Below are 24,101 nucleotides of genomic sequence, written 5' to 3' on the forward strand. Positions count from 1 at the left end.
GTACTACAAGTATCCACTGACGAAGCTAATAAAGTGATTGATCAATTTGAGCGAGATGGTGTTGTTTGCCCTACTTTAATCAGAACCGGACTCTATACTACCGGGAACCTCGACAATATAGACCACAATCCCTCGTCATCATCAGCTCAAGATTCCTTTCATGGCACTGCATTATCTCTAACGCAACATGTGACACATGACAATCCTGGTATTGCTTGTGAGCGGAATGAGCAAGTTGTTCAAAGTGAAACTTCTGTGTGTAAATCCAGAACGATTAAACCATTACCAGATGCTTATACATATGTCCCACCAGCACAGTTCCCAGTGGCCAAGCCTGAGCCTACATGTCAAATATATCACAGCCGTATACCAGATACCACACTACTGGAGGCAGATGAGACCCAGCATCAATGGCTATCCAAAGTTCGTGAACTCATTCATAAAGAAGACCTGGATAGTCATGGCAATATATCTTGGTCGGCATATTTTGCAAGTCTACAAGATTCGGTTCCACGTCCTCCAGCCGTCATAGGACTGATGCCCTTGTTCCGTGACTGTGCCCACACGTTGACCATGGTAAAACATGGCATGGATCTCATCAAAAAAATCTACAGAACACGTCAATCGAGGACAAATTCCTGTTATCACACTGGACCAACCACTATATGCTCTTGCAAAGAAGGTTCAGTGGTCTTGGCCTTCATTGTATGGAGAGGACAAGTACGTTGTATTACTAGGGGGCCTTCATAGAGAGATGGCAATGCTCAACCTCATGGGAGACTGGTTAGAAGGAAGTGGTTGGACGGCTGTTTTGTCAAGTGCAAACGTTACTCCCAAAGGCCGAGCTGATAATTTGCAGAGGGATTGATACAGCTAGCGCACAGTGGGCACACCAGGTAACAGCCGCTGCTCTCTTCATGCTGCAGATGAAATCATATAGCGCTGCAATAAAGACTACTGCACCAGATGATATTTTGCCTTTTCGTGAATGGTGTAACCAGATGGAACTCAACCATCCACAGTTGTGTTACTGGAGTAAAACTCTCCAACTAGAGCTCCTCTTCCTGCAGTTTCTTCGATCACAACGCGAGGGGAACTTCAAATTGTATGTGGAAGCACTTGGTAAAATCATTCCATGGATGTTCGGTTTGGACCACTACCACTATTCCCGATGGCTCACTGTACATGGTTGTGATCTCGTACAGCTCCAGGAACAATGCCCGAATGCTTTATCTCAATTTTACAAAGGACATTTCGTGACTCAGAAGACCTGTCACAAATTTTCTGCGATGGCCCATGACCACGTTCATGAACAGCTCAATGCTATGGTCAAAGGTGAAGGAGGAGCGATTGGTATCGAAGGAGCTTTGCGAAGGAGCTTTGCGACGTTGGATGGTAGCTGGGCCGGAGGTATCAATAATTCTAAACGAGTATGAGGACAGTCAATTGTCGAGGAGTACAGACAGTCGTCAACATGAACAGATACCCAGTACACAGAAATCATTTGCTTCTGATGTGACAAATGTGGTGCACGTGATTGATGGAATGGGTAATCCCTTTACAGATGATAGTGACGAATTGTATTCCTTGGACACGAAAGTAATCATGTCGGAAGAAGTGGTTAACGGTGTACGAACTGTAGAAGAACTTGGCAAAACCCAGTACAAGAGCTTTGTCGACGATCGAATTGCGAATTGCAAGCACGCGTACTCCTTTCTATGACACCATCACCAAAAACAACTTACCACTATTCAATTGTTACCACTATTCGTGGTAACAATTGTTACCACTTACCACTATTCAACTTACACTTGTCAGTGCAAAAAGAGCTGCTCTAGGAGGTGCAAATGTTCTAAAGCAAGCCTTCCGTGTACCCAGTTGTGTTTATGTGCAGGCCAATGTTCCAGGGACTGAGAACACTGGACGTTTACGTGTATATAATGTATTTCTCCTTAAGCTACCATATTTGTTGTGGACAATTTGTATATTTTAATGATATTAGATAAGCGTTAAGGTTGCGATGTATTTTCACAGTTCAAGTGATATTATTCAACATAATTCTATGTAAAATCAATCATGTTTAATTTAAAAAATTGTGTCGATATTGTACCAATTGTTTCAATTTTTCGGCGCACAGACGTAAGCATTATCCATATGCCTTCATGCTCTTTCGGGCAGCACTAAATGTAAATCTTAGTGTGCAGAAGCAATGTAGAGTTGGCATCATGATATGTTACTTTTTTGGCTTTGCAAACACATCGCTATGTAACCAATATATGAGATAAACGTTTTTATCGGTTTACTTGGCGGCCATTTTGAAAACAGCCATTTTGAACCGGAAGCAATCATTTTACGACTTGCCTCTTCTTATTGAATTTAGCATACTCGAAAACCCCCATGTGCTAAATTTCATGCTTTCTGCCAGAAGTGCACAACTTTTGCACTTATCCGCTCCACTATAGGTAAAAGGCGCTATATAAATACAATTATTACTATTATCTCGTCTGCATGGAGAGCTCGAGTCAGTTCTAGTCCCAATGATTTGTCATCTTTAGGCTTCACTAAGTATTCTACTTGCCATCGTAACACAGTCCACCAAAGGAATTACGCAATGTTACCTTCTCCAAATCTTGATCAGGTGTTTTTTTTTTTTAGTTGACACTTCTATAACTGTGCGGTACGTGCTGGGTGTGAAAATTGCCTTGGCCTAGTGATGAATGGAAAACACAGCCTGCACATGGACGGCTCTTTCTTCGATGTTTGAAGAAAATTAGAGCTTAACTTTTTCCCATGTGTATATAATGCCAATGGGTTGTAACAAACAATGAGAATCGTATCAAAACCACAAAAAAATAATGAAGTAACAGCTATTCAATCGCTTCCTTCCCTTTCTCCGTTTCTCCCACATTTGTATTTCCCTCAATCTTTCTCACCTCAGCGACACTGGGCCCATCCCACTGCACACGGCCGGATGCAGCATTCGACGCTAAAGTGCTGCCTGGGCCCAGGCAAAGTGACGGTGGCTCAGAGCGGCGCGGACGAGCTGCGACAAGTGGGGGGTTTTTGTCGGGCAATGTCTGCCGGCGTGCATACTCTCCACCGCGGTTAGCTTCATCGCCAGCTGTGAACCCCGTGCTAGAGAGAGAACAGCAAGAGGGAGGATGTCACAGCCAACATATGGTGGCTTGAGAAGGAGACTATTGTAAAATGTATAAAAATATGTACCACCTATGTGGTATACAAGTTGCTTCCATTTACTTGGCAGTAAGCCAAGGAAAAACGGCTAAGTTAGTAGTTATTGTGAAGTTTTCCGGATGGGTTGAGCTAGAATGCTCCCCACCGTCCTGACAAACTGCATCTCTGAAATAAAATCCTGGCTTCAAATCAACTTCCTCAAACTTAACTGTGATAAATCTGAAATAATCATCATTGGCCCAAAAACGCTCACAAAATCCACCCATAATTTTGCCCTCAACATCGACGGTATCCCAGTATCCACCTCCCCTCTCATCCGGAATCTTGGCGTCATCTTTGACCAAACCCTCTCCTTCGACAAATACACTAAACAGATCACAAAGACAGCCTTCTTTCACCTGAAAAACATCGCCCGTCTCCGCTCATCCCTCTCCTCCACGGCTGCAGAAACCCTCATCCACGCCTTCATCACTTCCCGCCTGGACTACTGCAATAGCCTCCTCTATGGTTCACCCTCAACAATCACCAATAAACTCCAATATATTCAGAACTCCGCTGCCCGTCTACTCACCCATTCCCGGACCCGTGACCACATCACCCCCGTCCTTTACAAGCTTCACTGGCTCCCCATCTCCCAGAGAATCCAGTACAAAATCCTCCTCTTGACCTACAAAGCCCTCCATAACCTGGCCCCATCCTACCTGGCTGACCTCCTCTCCAGACACACTCCCACCCGCAACCTCCGCTCTGCTGGTACCAACCTCCTGACCCCCCCCATCCGGACCAAATTCAGATCCTGGGGGGACAGGGCCTTCTCCATCGCTGCTCCCACCCTCTGGAACTCACTACCTCACACCATCAGAGACTCCTCCTCACTCACCACATTCAAAACATCACTCAAGACCCACCTGTTCAGCACTGCATTCAACATTCAACCCACAGCATTTAACCCCTGACTATCACTTCTCCTTCTCCCTCCTTTTGCTTTAAATATTTCCCTATTGATTCTTGTCTTTTTGCAATTGTTGTTTTCATGTTTTGTTATGCATTATGTTTTGCACTCTGTCAAAGCACCTTTGGGCTTCATGAAAAGTGCTATACAAAATAAATGAATTATTATTATTATTATTAGAAGCTCACCCGACACCATCGCCAGCAGGAAAATCGAGCATTGGGGCTCGGAGGCCAGACGTCCCCTCGGTGACCGACCCGGACGTAGAGCCGCGGGTGCAGTCGGGCGGCACGCCGAGATGGAACAGCGGATTGTGAAAAGACAACGGAAGCAGGGGTGGTGGTGCAACTGAGTGGCCAATATCCCTGGGGAAGGGGAAGTAAAATTACACATGTAAGATGGGAAAAAATTAAGGAAGGGTTGTTGGACCAGAGCGAACCATTGGTTCCATACCTGCCAACCTCTGCCATGGTCAACGCTAGCTGTTCGGGTCTGCGAGCCAAAACACCACCAGAAGTTTGCGACCAGCCTCCTTTAGGCCACAGCTTCCCACCTGGCCCCGTGCTCTCATCGGCCGAACCAAGGTCAACGCCACCACTGTGGAGGCTGCTGCTGCTTCCACCACCCACATCACCATCACGATCAGAGGGAGGGTGGCTGTGCGGTGCGGGTGGAGAGGATAATGGTGGCGGTTCGGGACGCGTTACGAAGAAAGCTTCACGGTTCTCTTGTGTCGGTGATGGTAAGCGAGTGACTCCCCTGAGAAAGGATAGAGGTGAAAGATAGTCGTTAACGAAAGGTAGTCATTCAAAATATTGTTTGTTCATAATCATTTTGTTCATAATGTTCATAAAAGGTAGTTTGAAATTGTTCATAATCGATCGAATGACACATATGTCATATAAACTCATAATGTAATCTTTAAAACAATCCTCGTGCTTGAAAACATGTATTTTGACACCCTGTTTGCATTTCTATCATGTTTTTAGGTGATATGATAAAATATGATATGATAAAATGCCAAAATTGCCGCCATTTTGGACGCCATCTTGAATTTCCGTTGAAGCACAAGGCGGATGTCTGGGGACTTTTAGTATGTTATTCAGGACAGTTTTCTGAACATATCCTGAAATTTACAGCTTTGTTTGAATTTGTTCCGGGTTAAATCTATTATTCCTGGACTACTTACTGTGGATCAGAATTGCCAGTAATAAATACTGACAAGCTTCTGCAGATGAATCTGTGCGAACACTGCATTTGAATCCAAATCCTTCATGCTGCTGGCTTCGGCATCCCATTACAATGTCTTGACCCACTACGCCGCCAACGTCCCCTACAATTATGTTCCGGGCAACGGCCATTGTAGTATGGCTAATATCGAGTCAAAATGAACAATAACAATCATCCAGCAGGACACAATAGGAATGTTAATTGGACACCGTACTACAGAGGGCGGTGACAAAGAGCCATTGTTGTGTTATCAGTTATCCTGTATCTGAGGCTCGGAGACTACGTAACTTGTACATATGATTCATGTGCATATTCCTTTGCTATCTTTGAGTAGTTCCATTCTCGAACCATATTATCTCTAAATTAACATACATATTTGGCAGCAGTCGCTCCTCCATCACAAATGTGCCTCCTGAGCACAATCGAAAAAATAAAATTCACAATTGGGAATAGTACAATAATTTATACTTGGTGCTCAAAATCTACTCTTCTGACCAGTGAGTAACATTTGACAATATCATGTCATTAATATTGTAAATTACTCATGAGCAGAAGAACATGTTATTACCATCGACATTGGGAATTAAGTGTTTTAATGGCTTGGATGTGCTCGTGTTAAAATAGTTACGATGAATCCTGACTTGTTCAGCTTTGGGGCCACAATGGGACTGCCAGGTATGCACGAAGGAGATCAATGCTTGCCTAATCCACATTACATTGATTCGGTTTCCTGGTGCCAACCAAAATAGATCCCATCAATCCCATTTATGCCACCAATCTCTCACCCGGCCATATCTCCATCTTCAACTATACGATGGAGGCCTGAAGCCAAGCTCATGCTGCTGATGGCGGGCCCACTCGCAAGCCGATCTCCTGCAACACCCGTTATCAACAGGCCCGGGCATGCCGTGCCGGGTCCGTGCATAGATACCAAGGGCGCAGGTGGGGCTGGGGGGCTCGTTGAAGCGAGCGCTGCACTGATGTCACCCAGGATCCGTGGCAAAGGACCGAGTTTGGCTGCAAGAGTCTAAGGCAAGGGGTTGGGGGTGGGAGAAGGTTAGGGAAGAAAACGGAGTCTTTCACAGACAATTATCACGAATGTACAGTGATCAGACGGTATTGCCAAAACTCAAATCAACATGACGTTTTGGGCAGATTTTAGGCTTTTAAATAATTTTCCCAGGGTGCGAAGTGCAATTGGGTTTATAAGTTTTTCATATCCGTGTTTCATCCTCTTTGCAAGTGGTTGGGAAACTTCAGTGGCTATTAAATCACCAAATCTCCACCACCAAGCTCAATTTTGTGTTTTCCTCTCAGGAGATATCAATTCACGTGGTACCCCACGACAAATTACAGCAAGCTACAGGCACCGGCAACATGTAAAACTTGGCTTAAAATGCAGAGCTTTCAAGTCAACCTGTATACTAATTTGCATATACCAACAGATCCTCAGCAATGTCATCATGAATGATTAAATGAAGTAACCAATCAATAGAAAGGTGGACGAGGGAGTAACGAAAGGAAGCAAAGAGATGGTGAGGGAAAGGAGATGTGGGAGGAGATGAGGGACGGGAAGGAGAGTATGAGGGGAAGTAAATGGGAGAAGAGTAAGCTAGAAGGAGATGGGGGAAGAGAGGAACGAAGGAGAGGGAGGTTGGCAAAGAGAGGTTCGGAAAGGATGAGGGAGGTTGGCAAGGAGAGGTTCGGGAAGGAGAGGGGGATAGAAGGGAAGAAGGGGGAGGGAGAAAGGGAGGAAGGAGAGAGGAGGCAAGCAGGGGGGAATGAGAGGGGTAAGAAGAGAGGTGGTGGCAGGGGGGCGGAGAGGAGGAAGAAGAGGGAGGTTGGGGGAGGAGAGTGGGGATAGGGAGGAGGAGAGGGGAAGGAGAGGGAGAAAGCAGAGGGGAGGAAGCAAAGGGGAAGAAGGACAGGGGGGAAGGAGGAGGAATGAGAAAGGGAAAGGGGGTGAAGAGAGAATGGGGAAAGAGATGGAGAAAAGAGAGAGGGGGATGAGAGGGGGAGTGGAGGGAGAGGGGAGGGGAAAGGGGGGAGTGAGAGAGAGAGAGAGGTGACCATGCCTCATTAACAGGTCCGATCACCATCGAAGGATGCAGCTCAGCTTTGTGGTATCGCAGTACCAGCAGAATTCTGAGTTGAGGCTAGTTCTGCCACTGTGGCAGTGCGTGCGCAAATGAGCCAATTATTTGACCATCTCTTCTTCCCAAAGGATGTCCCATGTCACTAACAGAAATGGTATGCCAGCTGTCTTGGATCACTGTATAGTTACGATGGGTGCATTCATGAAAATGGCAACAGTAATGAAACTGCAGCTATGGTGTGGGCTTTCAGAAATACGCAACGCAGCGCATGGAATGGAGCCACCACACACTGCGAGTAAAATTTTGTAACGTAGGATGAAAAAGCCTTTTGCACTTCTTTCCTTCTGTGTATTTGGGAAAAAAACCCAAAAAAAAACAACCAAAGAGAAGGCCACAATTAATATAGCACTTGGCCACAAAGTGAATCCCTTAAACAGCGGGTACAAGAGCAGCGTTTAATCCAAATGCCAGATTCTACACAATTTGGTGGGGATTCTACAACGTGCATTTCGTGGTAATTTGCATTCGTTCTCATAAAAGCATTTTGGAAGACCAAGCCTCGATGGCCTGAAATTGGGTCGACAAGGGCTGTTTGAAAACGCCAGTAATTAGATAAACATTTCAGAAAGAACAAAGGCTTCCTCTTCAGCTTACATAAATTGGAGGTTTTTTTTGTTGTTGTTGCTCTAAAGTCTAAGCACACTGTCCTTTTCACAGAACCTATGTAACTACTAATGTATGGGCGATGTTTAATGGCGAGCAATCAACACAAGGCCTTTGGTAAACGTTCCGACTCATACATATAACGAAACACCACCAAAGCACATCTGTTTCACTCGCCACGTCACTGTGGTAGTTTTGTTGGCATTCTGCTTGCCTTTGGTCTGATCTGTTTTGAGCAGGCCTGCCACCAAAGGTCAAATACGGTATGTTAACGAGTCAAAATAACTGTGACATGTCTGTTACTTGTCGTATTTTGCACATGTATGCACTAAACTAAGCATGTGTGCAAATGGTTGCATTGCACTAAACTTGCTCAAATCTATAGTGGTTTTCTAAAAAGGGATCTGAAAAACATGGTAGATGTATATCTGCTTTTGCATCTTCAAGAAAAGATGCTGCAAAAGCACCTATTGCAATGTCCTTTGCAAACTCGTCGAGACCCTGTTAATTCACCATGACAATGATTGGCAAGCTACGCACACCTCCTGCTCAGCTGAAACAGGTCGAAGGTAACACTCGTGATTTGTCGACATGATTACTCCGCCAGGGAGTAATGCATTCGATCGTGTCCGTCCGTGTGTGTGTGGTGTGTTCGTGTGTTTGCGAACAAGATATCTGGAAAAGTTCTGAACGGATTTGGATGAAAGTTGGTGGGATGATTGCCCTTGGGATAAGGAAGAATTGATTAGTTTTTGGTGAAGCTCAGGATATTATTCCCGATCCAGGAATTTTTGAAGGATTTTTTTTACCATTGGAAGATAGGGCTCGTTTTTTTTAACATTATCTTCTATATATTCTATATTTAACATTGTGATATGAAAATAGTTTTCATATTTGTTGTAAATGTAGTTTAAACTCGTGGTTATGCGTTGGAGCGGTGTATTTTCTTTTAGCAGCGTCGTCTTCAATATTCTTTTTTTTTTTCTAATAAAGACATATTCTGTCATTTTAAAACCACCAAAGTGTGTATTAGGTTTCCCCGTTTCATAAAATGTATCGCTTGATACGTATAATGCTTTAAAACTTTTTTTTTTTTAATCTTTACCTCAGAAGAGATATCAACATTTAGCTCAGCGAATGTCATTCGCGGTGTCAGTATTTGATGAACTTATAAAGACTTAGTTCCAGATTTGTCAATGGCTGAGGTATATTAACAAACGAATTAAAACAGATTTGGCAAAATTTCACCTTTTTTAAAAAAGATCGCACATTCACTCAGGGTTGCGAGAGGCTGAAGAAGAAGAAACCTCGCATGGGCTTCCCCGACCAAATAAATAATTCTGGTTCTGGCTCTGCGATTTTCAGGTTTATTACTCCCGCTAGGGAGTAACGCATTCGATCCTGTCCGTCCGTGTGTGTGTGTGTGTGTGTGTGTGTGTGTGTGTGTGTGTGTGTGTGTGTGTGTGTTCGTGTGTTTGTGAACAAGTTATCTGGAAAAGTTCTGAATGGATTTGGATGAAAGTTGGTGGGATGATTGCTCTTGGGATAAGGAAGAATTGTTTAGTTTTTGGTGAAGCTCAGGATATTATTCCGGATCCAGGAATGTTTTTGGAAATTTTTTTGGGAAAGATTTTTTCTGTTTTACAGCATTAAAGCTTTTATTCTTATTCTTAAATGATGTTTTTCTCCTCTAATTCCGAGATATATCAAAATAAATTCTGACAGTTAGGGCTTACTTCCTTTTTCATTTATTGTTTTGGGGAGAGGGGATGTCAAACAAAACGTATTATTCCAACTAAACCCACGGCGGGAGTATGCACTCTACTGAGTGGCGTTCTAGTTGGTACATGTTGCAGATTTAAAATCCTAGATATTTCATACTTAACAGTGTGGAAGGTTTATTACTTGGAGTAACCATAATTCTTCCTCCACAATGTCTGGACTGGCAGAAGAAATGAGGCTGTGCACCTGCTTTGAAGAATTCAACACCGATTATATAGTCACCGTAACTCCGGAATGATTGAATTGTAATGTACTGTATCCCCATGTTCTTGGCTACGTACCGCATCTCCTTGAGCGAGGAGTTCTGAAAGGAGGATGTGGAGGAAGGAGAGTTCACGGCCTAGGTCTATGTAGCCATCAAAGCTCTCAGAGTGAGGCCCTGAATCTGGGTTGGTCATTTCCAGCAGATACCGCTTCATCTTTCCCCACTCGTTTTCCAAAAAGTCATTCATGAAGGCCATGTAGTCTTCCTTGTTTCCAAACCTGACATGGAATGAGAAAATGTGGCATGGGTTGAGGAAATACGAAATGAGGGGAAGATAGGGGCTTTGGTGCAGGGTATGAGAGCACAACAAAATGCACAGGTAAAAAGAAGTTGAAAGTCAAGGAATTATGGATGGCAAAAGTAAGACAAGGTGGAATTATGTCCAGGAGTAAACAGATCTAGACTGAAGACAATAAGCTAATAATTGCAAGCATGATGGTTAAGTATATCTGAAGGCCGGATACCCAGCACTCACTTTGTGAAGTTAGCGAGGTTCTGGATGACTTTGGCAATGAGTGTGAGTGTTCGAGCGGTGCGCTCATCTGGGTACTCCTGGGTCAAACCAAACAGACTTGGGGACATGATGGCGGGACACAGGAAACGCAGGAAGAGGGAGGCAACTACGAGGCGCTCACTCAAATCGTGGCGCCCACGGCCGCCACATTGCTGCCGACAAGATGCAAACACTTCACGGAGCTCTCGAGGAAACACGCTGTGAAGGAAATGCACAAGATTATAAGTTTGTAATTAAAGTACCATGGGCTCATCTAAACCAAACAAAGTATGCAAGGCCTCTCAAACAGTATTTCTCTTGTTACAGGGTAAGTATAGCTAAAGTGTAAAGTTTGTGGTGGTTGCATTTCCTGAAACTTTGTTGCATTGTCATCACTGGTCCAGCTTCAATTCTCAAGGCTGCTCAGAAAAAAACCTCGACCGGAGGAGATGGGCACCACTGGGTATATCTGTGCAAAGAAAAACCACTATGGTGGCCTGACGAGCTTCATAAGGTCCACAGGAGTATTACCACCCTATTTCTTTTACTATACAGTACTTGCACTTGAAAAGAAAAAGGTGCGTTTTCTAAGCTGAGTGTTTATCTCAACTGATAAACCCACAATGCTCCACAAATTAAACTAGAAGCATCTGAAAAGGCAAAGCCCGTCCGCGTCTGCTTTGTATTCAGACTTCTTCTTCCGGATGGTAAACATGACGAAAACGGATAACAAACCCCCACCCCCAAAAACCCATTTTAGGTGATCTTGACCTCTTGACCTCAAAAGCAATAGGCTTCAATGACCCAATATGCAAATTCTTAAAACTTCAGGTAAATTGGATGAAAATTGACGATTTTATGACACTGACCTTTAACTTTTTGACCAAATAATTAATTTGTTTTCTCCATATTAGAAATATAACTTTAAGAAAATCTGATGACAAAAGTTCAAATGTTAAAAGGTTACCGCCCGGACAGCCAAAGACACACACACACATACATACGCACACACGACTAGAACACTCGGTAGAGCGCATACCTCCGCAAGGCTGAACGGTTTACCTTTTGTATCCCATTGATAGGCCGGATCTGGATCCAGACCTGAACCAAAATCGAATCGTCTTGTTCTTGAAACACACCCAACCTGTCAACTAAGTTTCATCCGAATCTGTCTACAACTTTCTGAGATATCCTGCTCACAGACAAACAGTCAGACAGACAGGTGTGAAAACATAACCTCCGTCCACCTTCGGTGGTGGAGGTATTAAAGCACAGGAAAGGACCACTTGGCCCATCAAGCCTGTCATATTCACATCCCAAGGCCACAACGGTCTGCTCTTTTTAAAATACACAATGGGATATTTAATGTCCAGGACCTAAACATATATGGGACAGCCAATCATACAAAGCACCGCTCCGCTCCGCTCTACAATAGAGTGACACGCTGTAAAATTTTCTAACCTGAACCAAATTTCAAAATTTTAACTGTGGATTTGAGCTTAGCAGCAGTTCCGACTGTTAAAAAGGTGTCTCCGGGCGGTGCTTCGTATGACCCACTGAACGTGTTCTTCAGGCGCGGAAGCTCGCTGGTGATCGTTCCGGGTCTATTCTCCTTATTCCTAGAATTTTTCTTTCTCCATCTGACACGGATCATCCTTTACAACTCCGCGGAGGACAGTTTCCGGTCAGGCCGGTCTTTGCGATGACAATCAACAAAAGCCAGGGTCAGAGCTTGCTGGAGTGCTGCTTCCCACCAGTGTTTTTACGTTGCACCGAGTAGAGTAGGAGACCCACATTATCTGCGTGTCTTTGCCAACCAGAATTAATTGCGGATAAGGAGAGAGACTGAGCTTACTGCAGGCCGACTAACCCGCAACGTTGTTTATGGGGAGATCATCTACGAACTCAGGGGCAGATACAGAGTGAAAGTTTGAGGGATAATAGCTCCCAAGAAAATGATGCTTTAAAAAAAAATGGACTAATTTGGCTCAGTAAATAAAACTTTTTTTTGTTCATTACAACTGACTATACCTAACTATTGTTCACCGTCACAAAGCATAAATGATGCCAATGGAAACAAACGCGATGCCCCTATAAGGCTAATTTGCAACGTTTGTTTTGGTCAGATGTATAAAACAACACGTTTGTTTTTCCTGATTGTCACTTTCATTTTGCAATTCATCATTTATCTCCACTTCAACATCTGATCTCTGGGAACATAAAACAAATTCATGACATTATCTTTTGGTAATAAGTGTGCAGACGACGAACATTAACGCTGGCTTAGCAGTAAACATAAACTTCTGAAAGCATGCGAGGCACCGCTTCGTTGCTTATACACCACCCAAATAAAGCGAGGCTTTTCCACAGAACTCTGTTCCACGGGTCCCTGCTCGTTCTTTTTTAAAATGTTCTTTTTGGAAAGCAAAGGTTTCCTCCTGGCACACCTCCCATGGAGATCAAATTTGTGCAGCCTCTTTCTAATGGTAGACTCGTGCACTTTGACATCAACAGTGGCAAGAGCTACGTCGGTCCCATGATGACATTCTGGGGTTCTTACAGACTTCTTTCAGCATCTTGCGGTCTGCTCTCGGGCTGAATTTGCTGGGGCGGGCTGGCCTGAACAAGTTGGCAGTTGTTTGGAATCTTCTCCACTTGTAGATGATCTTCCGGACAGTCAAATGATTGATTTCAAATTGTTTGGAGATCTTTTTAAATCCCTTCCCCGCCTTGTAGGCATCTATAACCTTCTTTCTGAAGGCCTCAGAGAGCTCTTTTGATCTAGGCATGGTGACGCTGCATACTTCAACAACAAAGAGCAAACCCAACTAAATGTCTGAGGTTTAAACAAGACAGGTTCCTGCAAGATCCTCTCTAACAATGTTCTAATCATTTGCACCTGAGCTGGTGCACCTGATTCTAATTTTAGGTATTTGAAGTAGTGATAAACGTAGGGGTGTACTTACTTTTTCTACATGCGGTATTTGCATTTATGTTTATTTAAATTATACAATGGACTACAAAATGTAAATGTTTCATGATATTTGTCATATTATATCACTTTTATCTATCAATATTGTTGAAATGAAGATCAAATAGCTGTATGTTGAAATATGTTGAAAAAGTCAAAACTTTACATGGGGTGTACTTACTTTTTCACATGACTGTACAGCTTACTGTGGCATTTTGTGGGGCTCACGTACCAGAAGTTTAAAAATATTATAACCACAAACTATTCAGTTAATTCTGTCCATTGATAATGGCATAATAAAAAATAATGATAATATTAACAAGCTGCCATCCATACATCACACGAAGAAGAAGAACATCAAGCATCGAGCACGTCCCCCAAAGACTAACGTACCTGAGTCGCATTGAGGAGAGTGAGTGAGCCTTCTAAGTAGGCCGCTGGCAAGGCTGCAATATTAATATTAATAATAATAATAATATTGACAAAAATAATCGTAATAATAATTTGACTCGACCTCAACAAAATCTGGAGGAATTTCCATTTTTTATCAGCTTTTCCACCTTGGAAAATGCCATGTTAACGTGTATAGATAGCAGCTTGAGTGTCATTTCATGTTGTGGCATTTTTCCAAGGCCATAACATGGCTTGTTATGGCCATAACATGGCGCACCCAAGAACAAAAGTGATAACAACAATAACAATAATAGCATAATAATATTAACATTATTCTGATTCTGATGCACCATGCTATGTTTCAGAGTGTCAGTGTTGCCAAAGCAGTTTCCTGGCAAGGACTAGGTGGTTTGCCATTGCCTTTTCAGGAGTAATTTGGGCAGGAATTTGTAATGTGTTCATGGTGCCGGCAATAACTTGCCAACTCTTCGTGAAGGACAATGTGGGATCTGTAACGTCAACAACTAATGCAAACAGACAAGACGTCCAGATTACCGTGTCCATCCGAGGGACGACACACACATTGATGAATCATCCTCCCAATGAAACACCAGGATGATAGTTTATAGCTGGGTCTGGATTCAAACTCAAGCTCGACAGCTTAAAGGCGAGTGTGCATACCTCTAGGCCATCCTGCTGGCCCTTTCACATTATTACTAAGGAATAATATTAATAATAGTAATAATAATAAGGGTGACAGGATGACCCTCCACACTCACCCCTATTCTCTGACCACTCCTGTAAGGAATGAGTGAATATTTATAAAGGGAAGGGTGATGCCTGAGTTAGGGATAATTATAGGGGTTTGAAGCTGCTGGACCATGGAATGAAAGTGTTCGAGAGAGTCGTGGATAAATTGATAAGACGGAGTGTTAATATACATCAAATTCAAATTGGCTTTATGCCAGGATGGGGCACGTTCGATGCTATTTTTATAATTAGGCAAATACAGGAAAAATATCTGGGGAAGAAGAGACAGCTGTACTTTATATTTGTGGATTTAGAGAACGCATTCGACAGTGCCTCAGGTGCCTCGGGAAGTGGTGCAATGGTCAATGAGAAAGTTATGTGTGGAGGATTGGTTAGTCAGGGTAGTCATGGTGATGTATGATGGACCAAAAACTTCTGTGAGGGTAAATGGAGTGCAGAGTGAGGACTTTGAAGTGAAAGTGGGGGTTCACCAGGGGTCAGTCTTCAGCCCAATCTTGTTCATCATGGTTCTTGAAGCCATATCACAGGAACGTAGAGGAGACTTACCTTGCGAGCTCATGTACGCTGATGACTTAGTGCTGATAGTCGAGAGTGTGGAAGAGGTCATGGGTAAATATACAGTATTGAAGGAGCGTTTGGAGGCCAGAAGATTGAAAGTGAAGAGAACAAAAACAAAAGCACTGATTAGTGCGGTGGGAGAATGAACTGTGGAAAAAAAGTGGGAGGTGACCTTGTGTTGTCTGTAAAAAGGGTGCAGGTAGCAACTCAATATTGTGTAAATATTGTAACTGCTGGGTGCACAAGAGGTGTAGTGACATCAGGGGTAGACTGCAGGTGGTTCCTGACTTTAAGTGTGCTGTCTGTGCAGGTAAACAACTGGTACCAGTCAGAGTGGAAAGATTAGTTGATGGGGACATATCCCTGGAATGTGTAGATAGATTTTGTTACCATGGTGTTATGATTGCTGCAGGTGGCGGTGCAGTGGCAGCAGTGACTGCAAGAAATAGAAGTGGTTGGCGGAAGTTTAGGGAGTTGTTACCCCTGTTGACATCAAGGGGGATATCTCTCTCCAACTAAAGGGAAAACTTAATGCAGCTTGCGTTCGAAGTGCGATGATGTATGGCAGTGAAACCTGGGCGATCAAAAACGATGAAATATGAATGGTGAGATGGATGTGTAATGTGACACTGAAGGATAGGAAACCAAATGTGGAATTAAGAGGTAGGTTAGGTATAGAGAGCATGAGTGAGGTTATGCATAGGGGTAGGTTGAGGTGGTTCGGACACATGGAAAAGATGGGGAAGGGCAGCTGTGTGAAGAAGTGTATAAATATGAATGTGAATGGAAGAAGAGCTCCAGGCTGTCCGAGGAAATCATGGAATGAGTTGCTGAGAGATGATCTCAGAGTTAAAAGCCTAACAAGAGGGCTAGCAACGGATTGCGCTGCCTGGAAAGCAGCCATTAGGTGAAACACGGCTTACACATTCAAGCATGCAAATGGCCGTAAAACAACGACGACGAAGAAGAAGAAGAAGAAGAAGAAGAAGTAGAAGCAGAAGAGGAAGAGGAGGAAGAAGAAGGAGGAAGCAAGACCTTTATGGGTGAGTCACATTTAATCACCCACCAATAGGAATTGATTATTTTGCAGAACGCCAACTCGCAACACATGCGCAGGTTATCCTGGTTCATCTGCAGGTCACCGGGTGTGCAGCGGCTTGGGTCCACCTCGCAATTCTCATCTGACTCGTATAGAGCCTTGATGAATTCCCCTGAACGGTGTAAACAAAACGCACTGTTAATCAGCATCATCTGCTTCGCATCGTGTGATGAAGGAGGATCTTTCGATCTCTCAATAATGGAGACAAGTTCAGAATACCAAGTATCTTGATAAAAGGTCAAATTTCATAAATATAAACTTAGCGAAATACCAACAACCATCAATGACATCATCAGTGACATAGGGGACATAGCATGTATAATTGTATATATATGAAGAACACAAAGGACAAAAGGATTGTGACACCAAAATGTAAACAACCATTAACATGGATGAGCTTTCGGGTCTTTGAAAACTCTGTAGAACAGCAAGGATGGTTGTGATTTATTTCAGAAAATTATATTCTGCTTGACCTCTCTGGCACTCCGATGTGAGCACTTGGCTTACGATATTGAGATTCTCGGCTCAAATACAATACAACGTGTTGATTTGTTCACTGTGACCCGGACGTCATTGTCAACATGTAATGTATGTGATGACGATGGTGTGAGTCGTCGCTTTCTACGACTCTCTTCACTTTGTTGGCATGCTCACAAAGCATTGTGCGTTGTGCGATGGCTGAATAGGTAAAAATGGATGGTGAGCAGGTGAGCTGGTGCCAATGAAGGGAAAAACCAGCATGAAGTTGACACAGCTGTCTGCAGATGCTGCGCAGTGAAGCCTTAATTTGTGCCACCACTGACTTTCATGGGCACATTTATCCACGATGTTGTGCTGCCCAGGCTGACCTACCAGTGCGGTTTGATATTTGAGTGTCCTTCTCATAGCCTTAGCCGAAAGAGGCTTCCCCCACAAGGCAGTGGGGATCCGTTACCCTGGACAAGGGAGGGGCCCATACCAGGTACTGTTAGCCAGAACCAGCTGAGCACGGGACTCGCATGGGGCAGGGAGGTCACTCCCTGAGCGTCCTCCCCGCTTGTTCCCCCTTCCAACTTTCACCTTCATCTCCCTCAACATTCTGCCTCGCTCTTCCCCCTCGTCAAACACCTCACTGCGCCTCTCCCAATCACCATCAAACCTTTTGTCCGCCCCATTCTTCCCTTTCTCCAAGCTATTCTGTAATCTCCGACACACCTTCAACAGCTCCCCCTTCCTCTTCCTCTTCCTTAATGGTATGGACCTCAAACATCCGGGGCCTTCACTCAAACAGACGTGATCTGCTTAACAGAAACTTTACTCCTTCATGACGTCTCTGATTCCTTGGTATCTCTCCCAGGTTACTCCCTCCTCCGGTATGATAGACCTGAGCCTCGTCCTGGAGGTGGGGTTGCTATCTTTATAAAAAACTCTCTTCCTCACTCGCCCTGCACTGCCCTCTCTCCACCTCACCCCCAGGAATACCTTTGGCTACGGCTTCCCCTTCGCTCCCACCTTTTGTTCATATGTGTGTTGTACAGTCCACCAAACAGTGGTGACTCCATCTACATCTTGCTGTCTGAGAATATGGACCAACTTCTATCTACCCATCCCAACTCTCTCTTCCTCATATGTAGTGATTACCTTCGCAAAAGCCGAAGGTTATGTTTTGATCGCTGTGTATTTATTTGTATGTCTGTGTGTGTGTGTGTGTGTATGTTATTCGCATAACTCAAAAAGTATTCAACCGAATTGCATGAAATTTGGTGGGATGATTGGTTATTATACGGGACACATTTGATTAGATTTTGGGAGCAATCGGGTCAAAGGTCAAGGTCAAGGTCACGAAAAGGTCAAAATCGTATTTTTGTTGTTCTGTTCCCTACACTCCCATGCCAAGTACAGAACAGTAGCTGCGGCGAAGGTATGCGCTCTACCGAGTGCCCGTTCTAGTTTCAACTGTCACCATGCCAGTTGGCTGGGTGTGGGTACCTCTCTCACCAGATATGGCTCTTCAGCAAAGGACTTCTGTGACTCACTGGGACTGACACAATCTGTCAATTTCCCGACCCGGATTTCAGTCAACCGAGCATCTTCTCTTCTGGACTTGGTTATGACTAACTTCCCTGAAAATGTCTGCTGCTCTTCTTCTGCTCCAATCGGCTCTTCTGATCATGTGCTTGTTAAAGTGGACATCTCTCTGACCATTCTCAGAGAGCCTCCTCAGCGTCGACGAGTCTGGCATTTCACTCAGGCCAACTGGCACGGTCTTCAAGCAGCCATCAATCATCTGGACTGGTCTCCCATCTCTACTGCCTCTGACATAAATTCTTCCTGGGAATTCTTCCAAAGCAAACTGCTCTCTCTCATGCACAGATTTATCCCATCTCGTCTTCTGTTGTCATACCCTTCCTCCCGTCCATGGTACACGGAATCTTGTGGTGAGGCTATTGCCCAGAAACAACTTGCTTTCGTCTCCTGGAAAGCAAATCCAACGGAAGGAAATCTCATTTCCTTTCACAAAGCCCGAAACAAGTGTGTGTCCACCCTCAGGAGAGCCACGAAACAATATCTCTCCATTCTCAGGACCGAACTCTCTTATCTGTCTCCCTCTTCCAAATCCTGGTGGCATCTGGTCAAATCTGTTTCTGGTGTTTGTTCCCCCTCCATCCCCTCCCTCACCTCAAATGGCCACACGGCTGACTCCGCACGTGAAAAAGCTGAATGCCTCAACTCTGTGTTTGCCTCTAAATCTTGTGTCCCAAACCCATCCCTCTCTGTACCCACCGTACCCAGTCGTACCCAGCTGCTCCTGGACTCTGTGTCCTTTCCTCCTGACAAGGTGGAAAAGTTTCTGTCAACCCTTGACTCGGATTCTGCAACTGGACCTGACGGCATCAGCCCACGGGTCCTAAAATCCTGTTCTTCCACTCTTTCACTCCCTCTCTCTGTTCTCTTCACCCTCTCTTTTGCTCAAGGTCATCTTCCATCTGCTTGGAAATCTGCCAACATCACCGCTTTGCACAAAAAAGGTGCAAAAACAGATCCCAGCAACTACAGACCAATCAGCCTTCTCCCAATTATCAGCAAAGTCATGGAATCCATCATTGCTTCAGATATGAAATCTTTCCTCTTCTCCAATGGCTTGATCTCTGATCATCAATTTGGTTTCAGACCTGGACACTCTACTCTGGACATGCTGCTTCTGCTTTCTCAACAATGGATGGAGGTCCTCAATGCCAAACAGGAAATTAGAGCAGTCTCCCTTGACATATCACGTGCCTTCGATACGGTCTGGCACCCCGCTCTGCTCACCAAACTCTCCTCTTTTGGTATCCATGGAAATCTCCACGCATGGCTGGCGGACTTCCTCTCTAGTCGTAATCAACGTGTGGCCCTGAATGGGTTTCTCTCATCTCCTCTTCCTGTTCAGGCTGGAGTTCCACAAAGCAGTGTTCTGGGCCCTGTGCTTTTTCTGGTCTTCATCAATGATCTCTCTGACTCTCTTGAAAATCCTCTGTATCTCTTTGCTGATGACTCTACTCTCTGTCGCTCCATTCTTCATCCCTCAGATCGGCAGTCTGCAGCCTCCTCACTCTCTGCAGACCTGGACAAAATCACAGACTGGGCAAACAAGTGGAACATGTCTTTCAATCCTGACAAATCTCACACTCTTACGATGTCTCTCCGAAAAGACCGACTGGACAACCCTCCCATCCACTTTCTGAATAATCCTCTCCAAGAAGTTCTGTCACTCAAGCTTTTGGGTCTCACTATCTGCCATGATCTTTCCTGGGAAAACCACATTTCAAATCTGGCCTCCAAAGCCAGTCGCCGACTGGGCATCCTCCGTCGTGCGAAGTCCTTCCTTGGCACACCTGAGCTCCTCACCACATACAAGGCTTTCATCCGCAGCTCAATGGAATACTGCTCTCCCCTCTGGGCTGGTGCTCCTGCCTCACACCTAGCTCGTCTTCACGCTGTTGAAACCAAAGCATTCAGAATCATTGGAATCTCCCGCGATGAAGCTAACTCCAAGGGCCTCTCACTCACTCACCGCAGGCAGGTTGGTGGTCTTTCCGTCTTCTACCGACTCCTCTCTGGCCTTGCCCCCCCAGCTCTCTCTGGGCTCTGTCCCGCAAATATTCCTACAGGTCGCACAAGATCTGCCTGGCAACCCTCTTATGGTCAAACTGCCAAAATCAAGACTCTCTGCTCACCTTCACTCCTTCATTCCTCTTTTCTCCCGCCTCTGGAACAAAGTCCCTCACTCTCTTCAATCCCACTCCACCCTCCAGGTCTTTAAAACAGCTGTTCACCACAATCTCTTATCTTCCCCCATCCAAAACCTTGATATTTTCTACCCCCGCTAATTTCACCCTCGTTCCACTTTTTTGAAATACCAACTTCTGTCCTGGAAGTCCTTGGTGTCCTTGTGTTTTATACTTCTCCCTCCCCCCCCCCCTTCCCACGCCTCCTCCCCCCAAGCCCTCTCCCTTCCACACATCTCCCTGCTCTCAAATGTTGTGTTTGTGCGCTTCCCCTTCTCTCCCTATCTTATTTTCCGCTCCCTCTTTTTATATATTTTGTTTGTCTGGTTGATTTGTTTGTGAAGTAAATGTTAGCTCTTTCACGAGCCTCGATTCAGTATACAAAAAATAAAAAAATAAAAAATAAAAAAAAAGCTGTGAATGTGCCGTTCATAAAAACAGCTACTCTGCTACCCATATTCCTCCATAAGAAACAAGCTCCTTCATGAGCCTTAAACACAAAACAGATAAATGTACACACACAAAGCAAACACACATAAAATACACTCAAGTTCTCACTACTCAACATACGCACCAAGTGCATCCTGGAGATACTTGTGCCCAACGAGCTTCAGGAACTCCTCAATGGCTTTGGTACCCAACGTGTTTTCTCGAAAGAGTAGGTGTTCGTTCTCGCCGCACCTTTCAATCTCTGACAGCACCATCTCACAAAGAAATTCCTGCACAATGGAAGGTGTGGGGAGCGGGATGGGGTGAGCAGAGAAATATAATGTCATTGATACCAATTTATAATGTTTAAAGGAGCAGACAAAATGAAGACACCCATTTCAGTTGAACTATCAATAATATCCGTGACAAAATTAACGGGTGAACACAATGAACTTGTTGCTTGAATTAAATACAAGTTACGAAAGATAAATCTTATGTTTATAAATAGTAAAACATTTTTATCGCCTGCTGTTGGGTTTTATGCTTTAATCCATGCACACTTGGACGATGCATTTTTCCACAGGCACTGGCCATAATGACGGGATATATAATCACAACACAACAGATCAAAACAATTGTATAATTATTGTCGTTGTGTGTTAAAAGTGGGCTTGGCTGTTCACAACACATTCTGCGGTGATCGAGTGATCATTTCGGTGAATTCGGGGCCAAGATAAGGTTAATGGATCTGCTTCTTCTTTTTTCTTTTGTTGTATACGAAGTTGAGGCTTGTGTAAGAGCTAACACATAGAACATACAATAAAGGGAGCGGGAGACGAGAAGGGAAGGGAGAGGGAAGCACAACAATAGAGAATAGGGACATCGGGAGATGTGGAAGGGAGAGGGCTTGGGGAGGGGGGGTGGGGGCGGGGGGAGAGCAGTATTCCATCAAACTGAGGCTGAAAGCTTTGTATGTGGTGAGACGCTCAGTAGTACCGTGGAAGAACTTCGCATGACAGAGGATGCCCAGTGCCAACTGGCTTTGGAGGCCAGCGTGGAAATGTGGTTTTCCCAGGAAAGATCATGGCAGATAGTGAGACCCAAAAGCTTGAGTGGCAGGGCTTCTTCGAGAGGATTGTTGAGAAAGTAGATGGGAGGGTTTTCCAGACGGTCATTTCGGAGAGACAAAGTGAGAGTGTGAGATTTGTCAGGATTGAAAGACATGTTCCACTTGTGTGACCAGTTTGTGATATTGTCCAGATCTGCAGAGAGTGAAGAGGCTGTTGCCTGCCAATCTGAGGGTTGAGATATGGAGCGGCAGAGAGTGGGGTCATCAGCAAAGCGATAGAGAGGATTATCCAGAGAGTTGGAGAGATCATTAATGAATACCAGAAAAAGCATAGGGCCCAGAAAACTGCCTTGATGAGCTCCAGACTGGACAGGAAGAGGAGATGAGAGAATTCCATTTGGAGCCACACGTTGACTACGACAAGAGAGGAAGTCCACAAGCCATGCATGGAGATTTCCATGGATACCATAGGAGGAGAGTTTGGTGAGCAGAGCTGGGTGCCAGACTGTATCGAAGGCACGTGATATGTCAAGGGAGACGGCTCTGATTTCCTGTTTGGCATTGAGGACCTCCATCCATTGTTGAGACAGCAGAAGCAGCATGTCCAGAGTAGAATGACCTGGTCTGAATCCAAATTGATGATCGGAGATCAAGCCATTGGAGAAGAGGAAGGATTTGATATCCAAAGCAATGATGGATTCCATGACTTTGCTGATAATTGGGAGGAGGCTGATAGGTCTGTAGTTGCAAGGATCAGTTTTTGCACCTTTTTTGTGTAAAGCGGTAATGTTTGCTGATTTCCAGGATGCTGGCAGATGACCTTGAGCAAAAGAGAGGGTGAAAAGAACAGAGAGAGGGTGAGATAGAGCGGCAGAGCAGGATTGTAGGACTCGTGGGCTGATGCCGTCTGGTCCAGTTGCAGAATCAGAGTCGAGGTTTGACAAAAACTCCTCCACCTTGTCAGAAGAGAAGGACACAGAGTCCAGGAGCAGTTGGGTTCGATTGGGTAAGGTGGGAACAGAGAGAGATGGGTTTGGGACAAAAGATTTTGAGGCAAACACAGAGTTGAGGCATTCGGCTTTGTCACGTGCGGTGTCAACTGTGTGGCCATTTGAGGTAAGGGAGGGGATGGAGGGGGAACAAACACCAGAAACGGATTTGACCAGACGCCACTAGAATTTGGAGGAAGGAGACAGGTTTGAGAGTTCATTCTCTTGTTCCGAGCTTGGTGGAAGGAACTGAGATTGCCTTCAGTTGGATTAGCCTTCCAAGAGGCAAAGGCAAGTTGTTTCAGGGCAACTGCCTCACCACAAGATTCAGTGTACCATGGATGGGAGGAAGGGTAAGACAACTGAAGACGAGATGGGATTAATCTGTGCATGAGAGAGAGCAGTTTGCTTTGGAAGAATTCCCAGGAAGAATTTATGTCAGAGGCAGTGGAGATGGGAGACCAGTCGAGATGAGATGATTGATGGTTGCTTGAAGACCGTGCCAGTTGGCCTGAGTGAAATGCCAGACTCGGCGACGCTGAGGAGGCTCTCTGAGAATGGCCAGAGAGATGTCCACTTTAACAAGCACATGATCAGAAGAACCGATTGGGGCAGAAGAAGAGCAGCAGACATTAGCAGGGAAGTTTGTCATAACCAAGTCTAGAAGGGAAGATACACCATTGGCTGAGATCCGGGTCGGGAAATTGACAGATTGTGTCAATCCCAGTGAGTCGCAGAAGTCCTTTGCTGAGGTGCCATGGCTGGTGAGAGATGAACCCACACCCAGCCAGCTGGCATGATGACAGTTGAAGTCGCCACAAATGAGGAAGAGAGAGTTGGGATGAGTGGATAGAAGTTGTTCCATGTTGTCAGACAGTGAAATGTAAATAGAGTCATCA

At 44.7% G+C, this 24,101-nt stretch overlaps 1 protein-coding gene across 1 annotated transcript in view; it reads right to left on the minus strand.

Moving 5' to 3' along the window:
- Positions 1-4,713: 4,713 nt before the first annotated feature.
- The window catches only part of LOC144890813 (disabled homolog 2-interacting protein-like), a gene marked incomplete at its 3' end in the record, with an annotated part of 55,192 nt that continues 35,804 nt past the window's right edge, over positions 4,714-24,101 (minus strand). Inside the window, exons 7-12 of the mRNA XM_078772653.1 lie at positions 21,290-21,434; positions 16,436-16,580; positions 10,659-10,895; positions 10,200-10,401; positions 6,163-6,404; positions 4,714-4,906 (exon numbers count right to left, since the gene is read on the minus strand). Coding sequence (XP_078628779.1) covers positions 4,714-4,906; positions 6,163-6,404; positions 10,200-10,401; positions 10,659-10,895; positions 16,436-16,580; positions 21,290-21,434 — 1,164 coding nt within the window. The remainder of the gene's footprint in view (positions 4,907-6,162; positions 6,405-10,199; positions 10,402-10,658; positions 10,896-16,435; positions 16,581-21,289; positions 21,435-24,101) is intronic.

This window comes from Myxine glutinosa, chromosome 2 (assembly GCF_964187855.1).
Source record: "Myxine glutinosa chromosome 2, kmMyxGlut1.1, whole genome shotgun sequence".
Lineage (NCBI taxonomy): Eukaryota > Metazoa > Chordata > Myxini > Myxiniformes > Myxinidae > Myxine > Myxine glutinosa.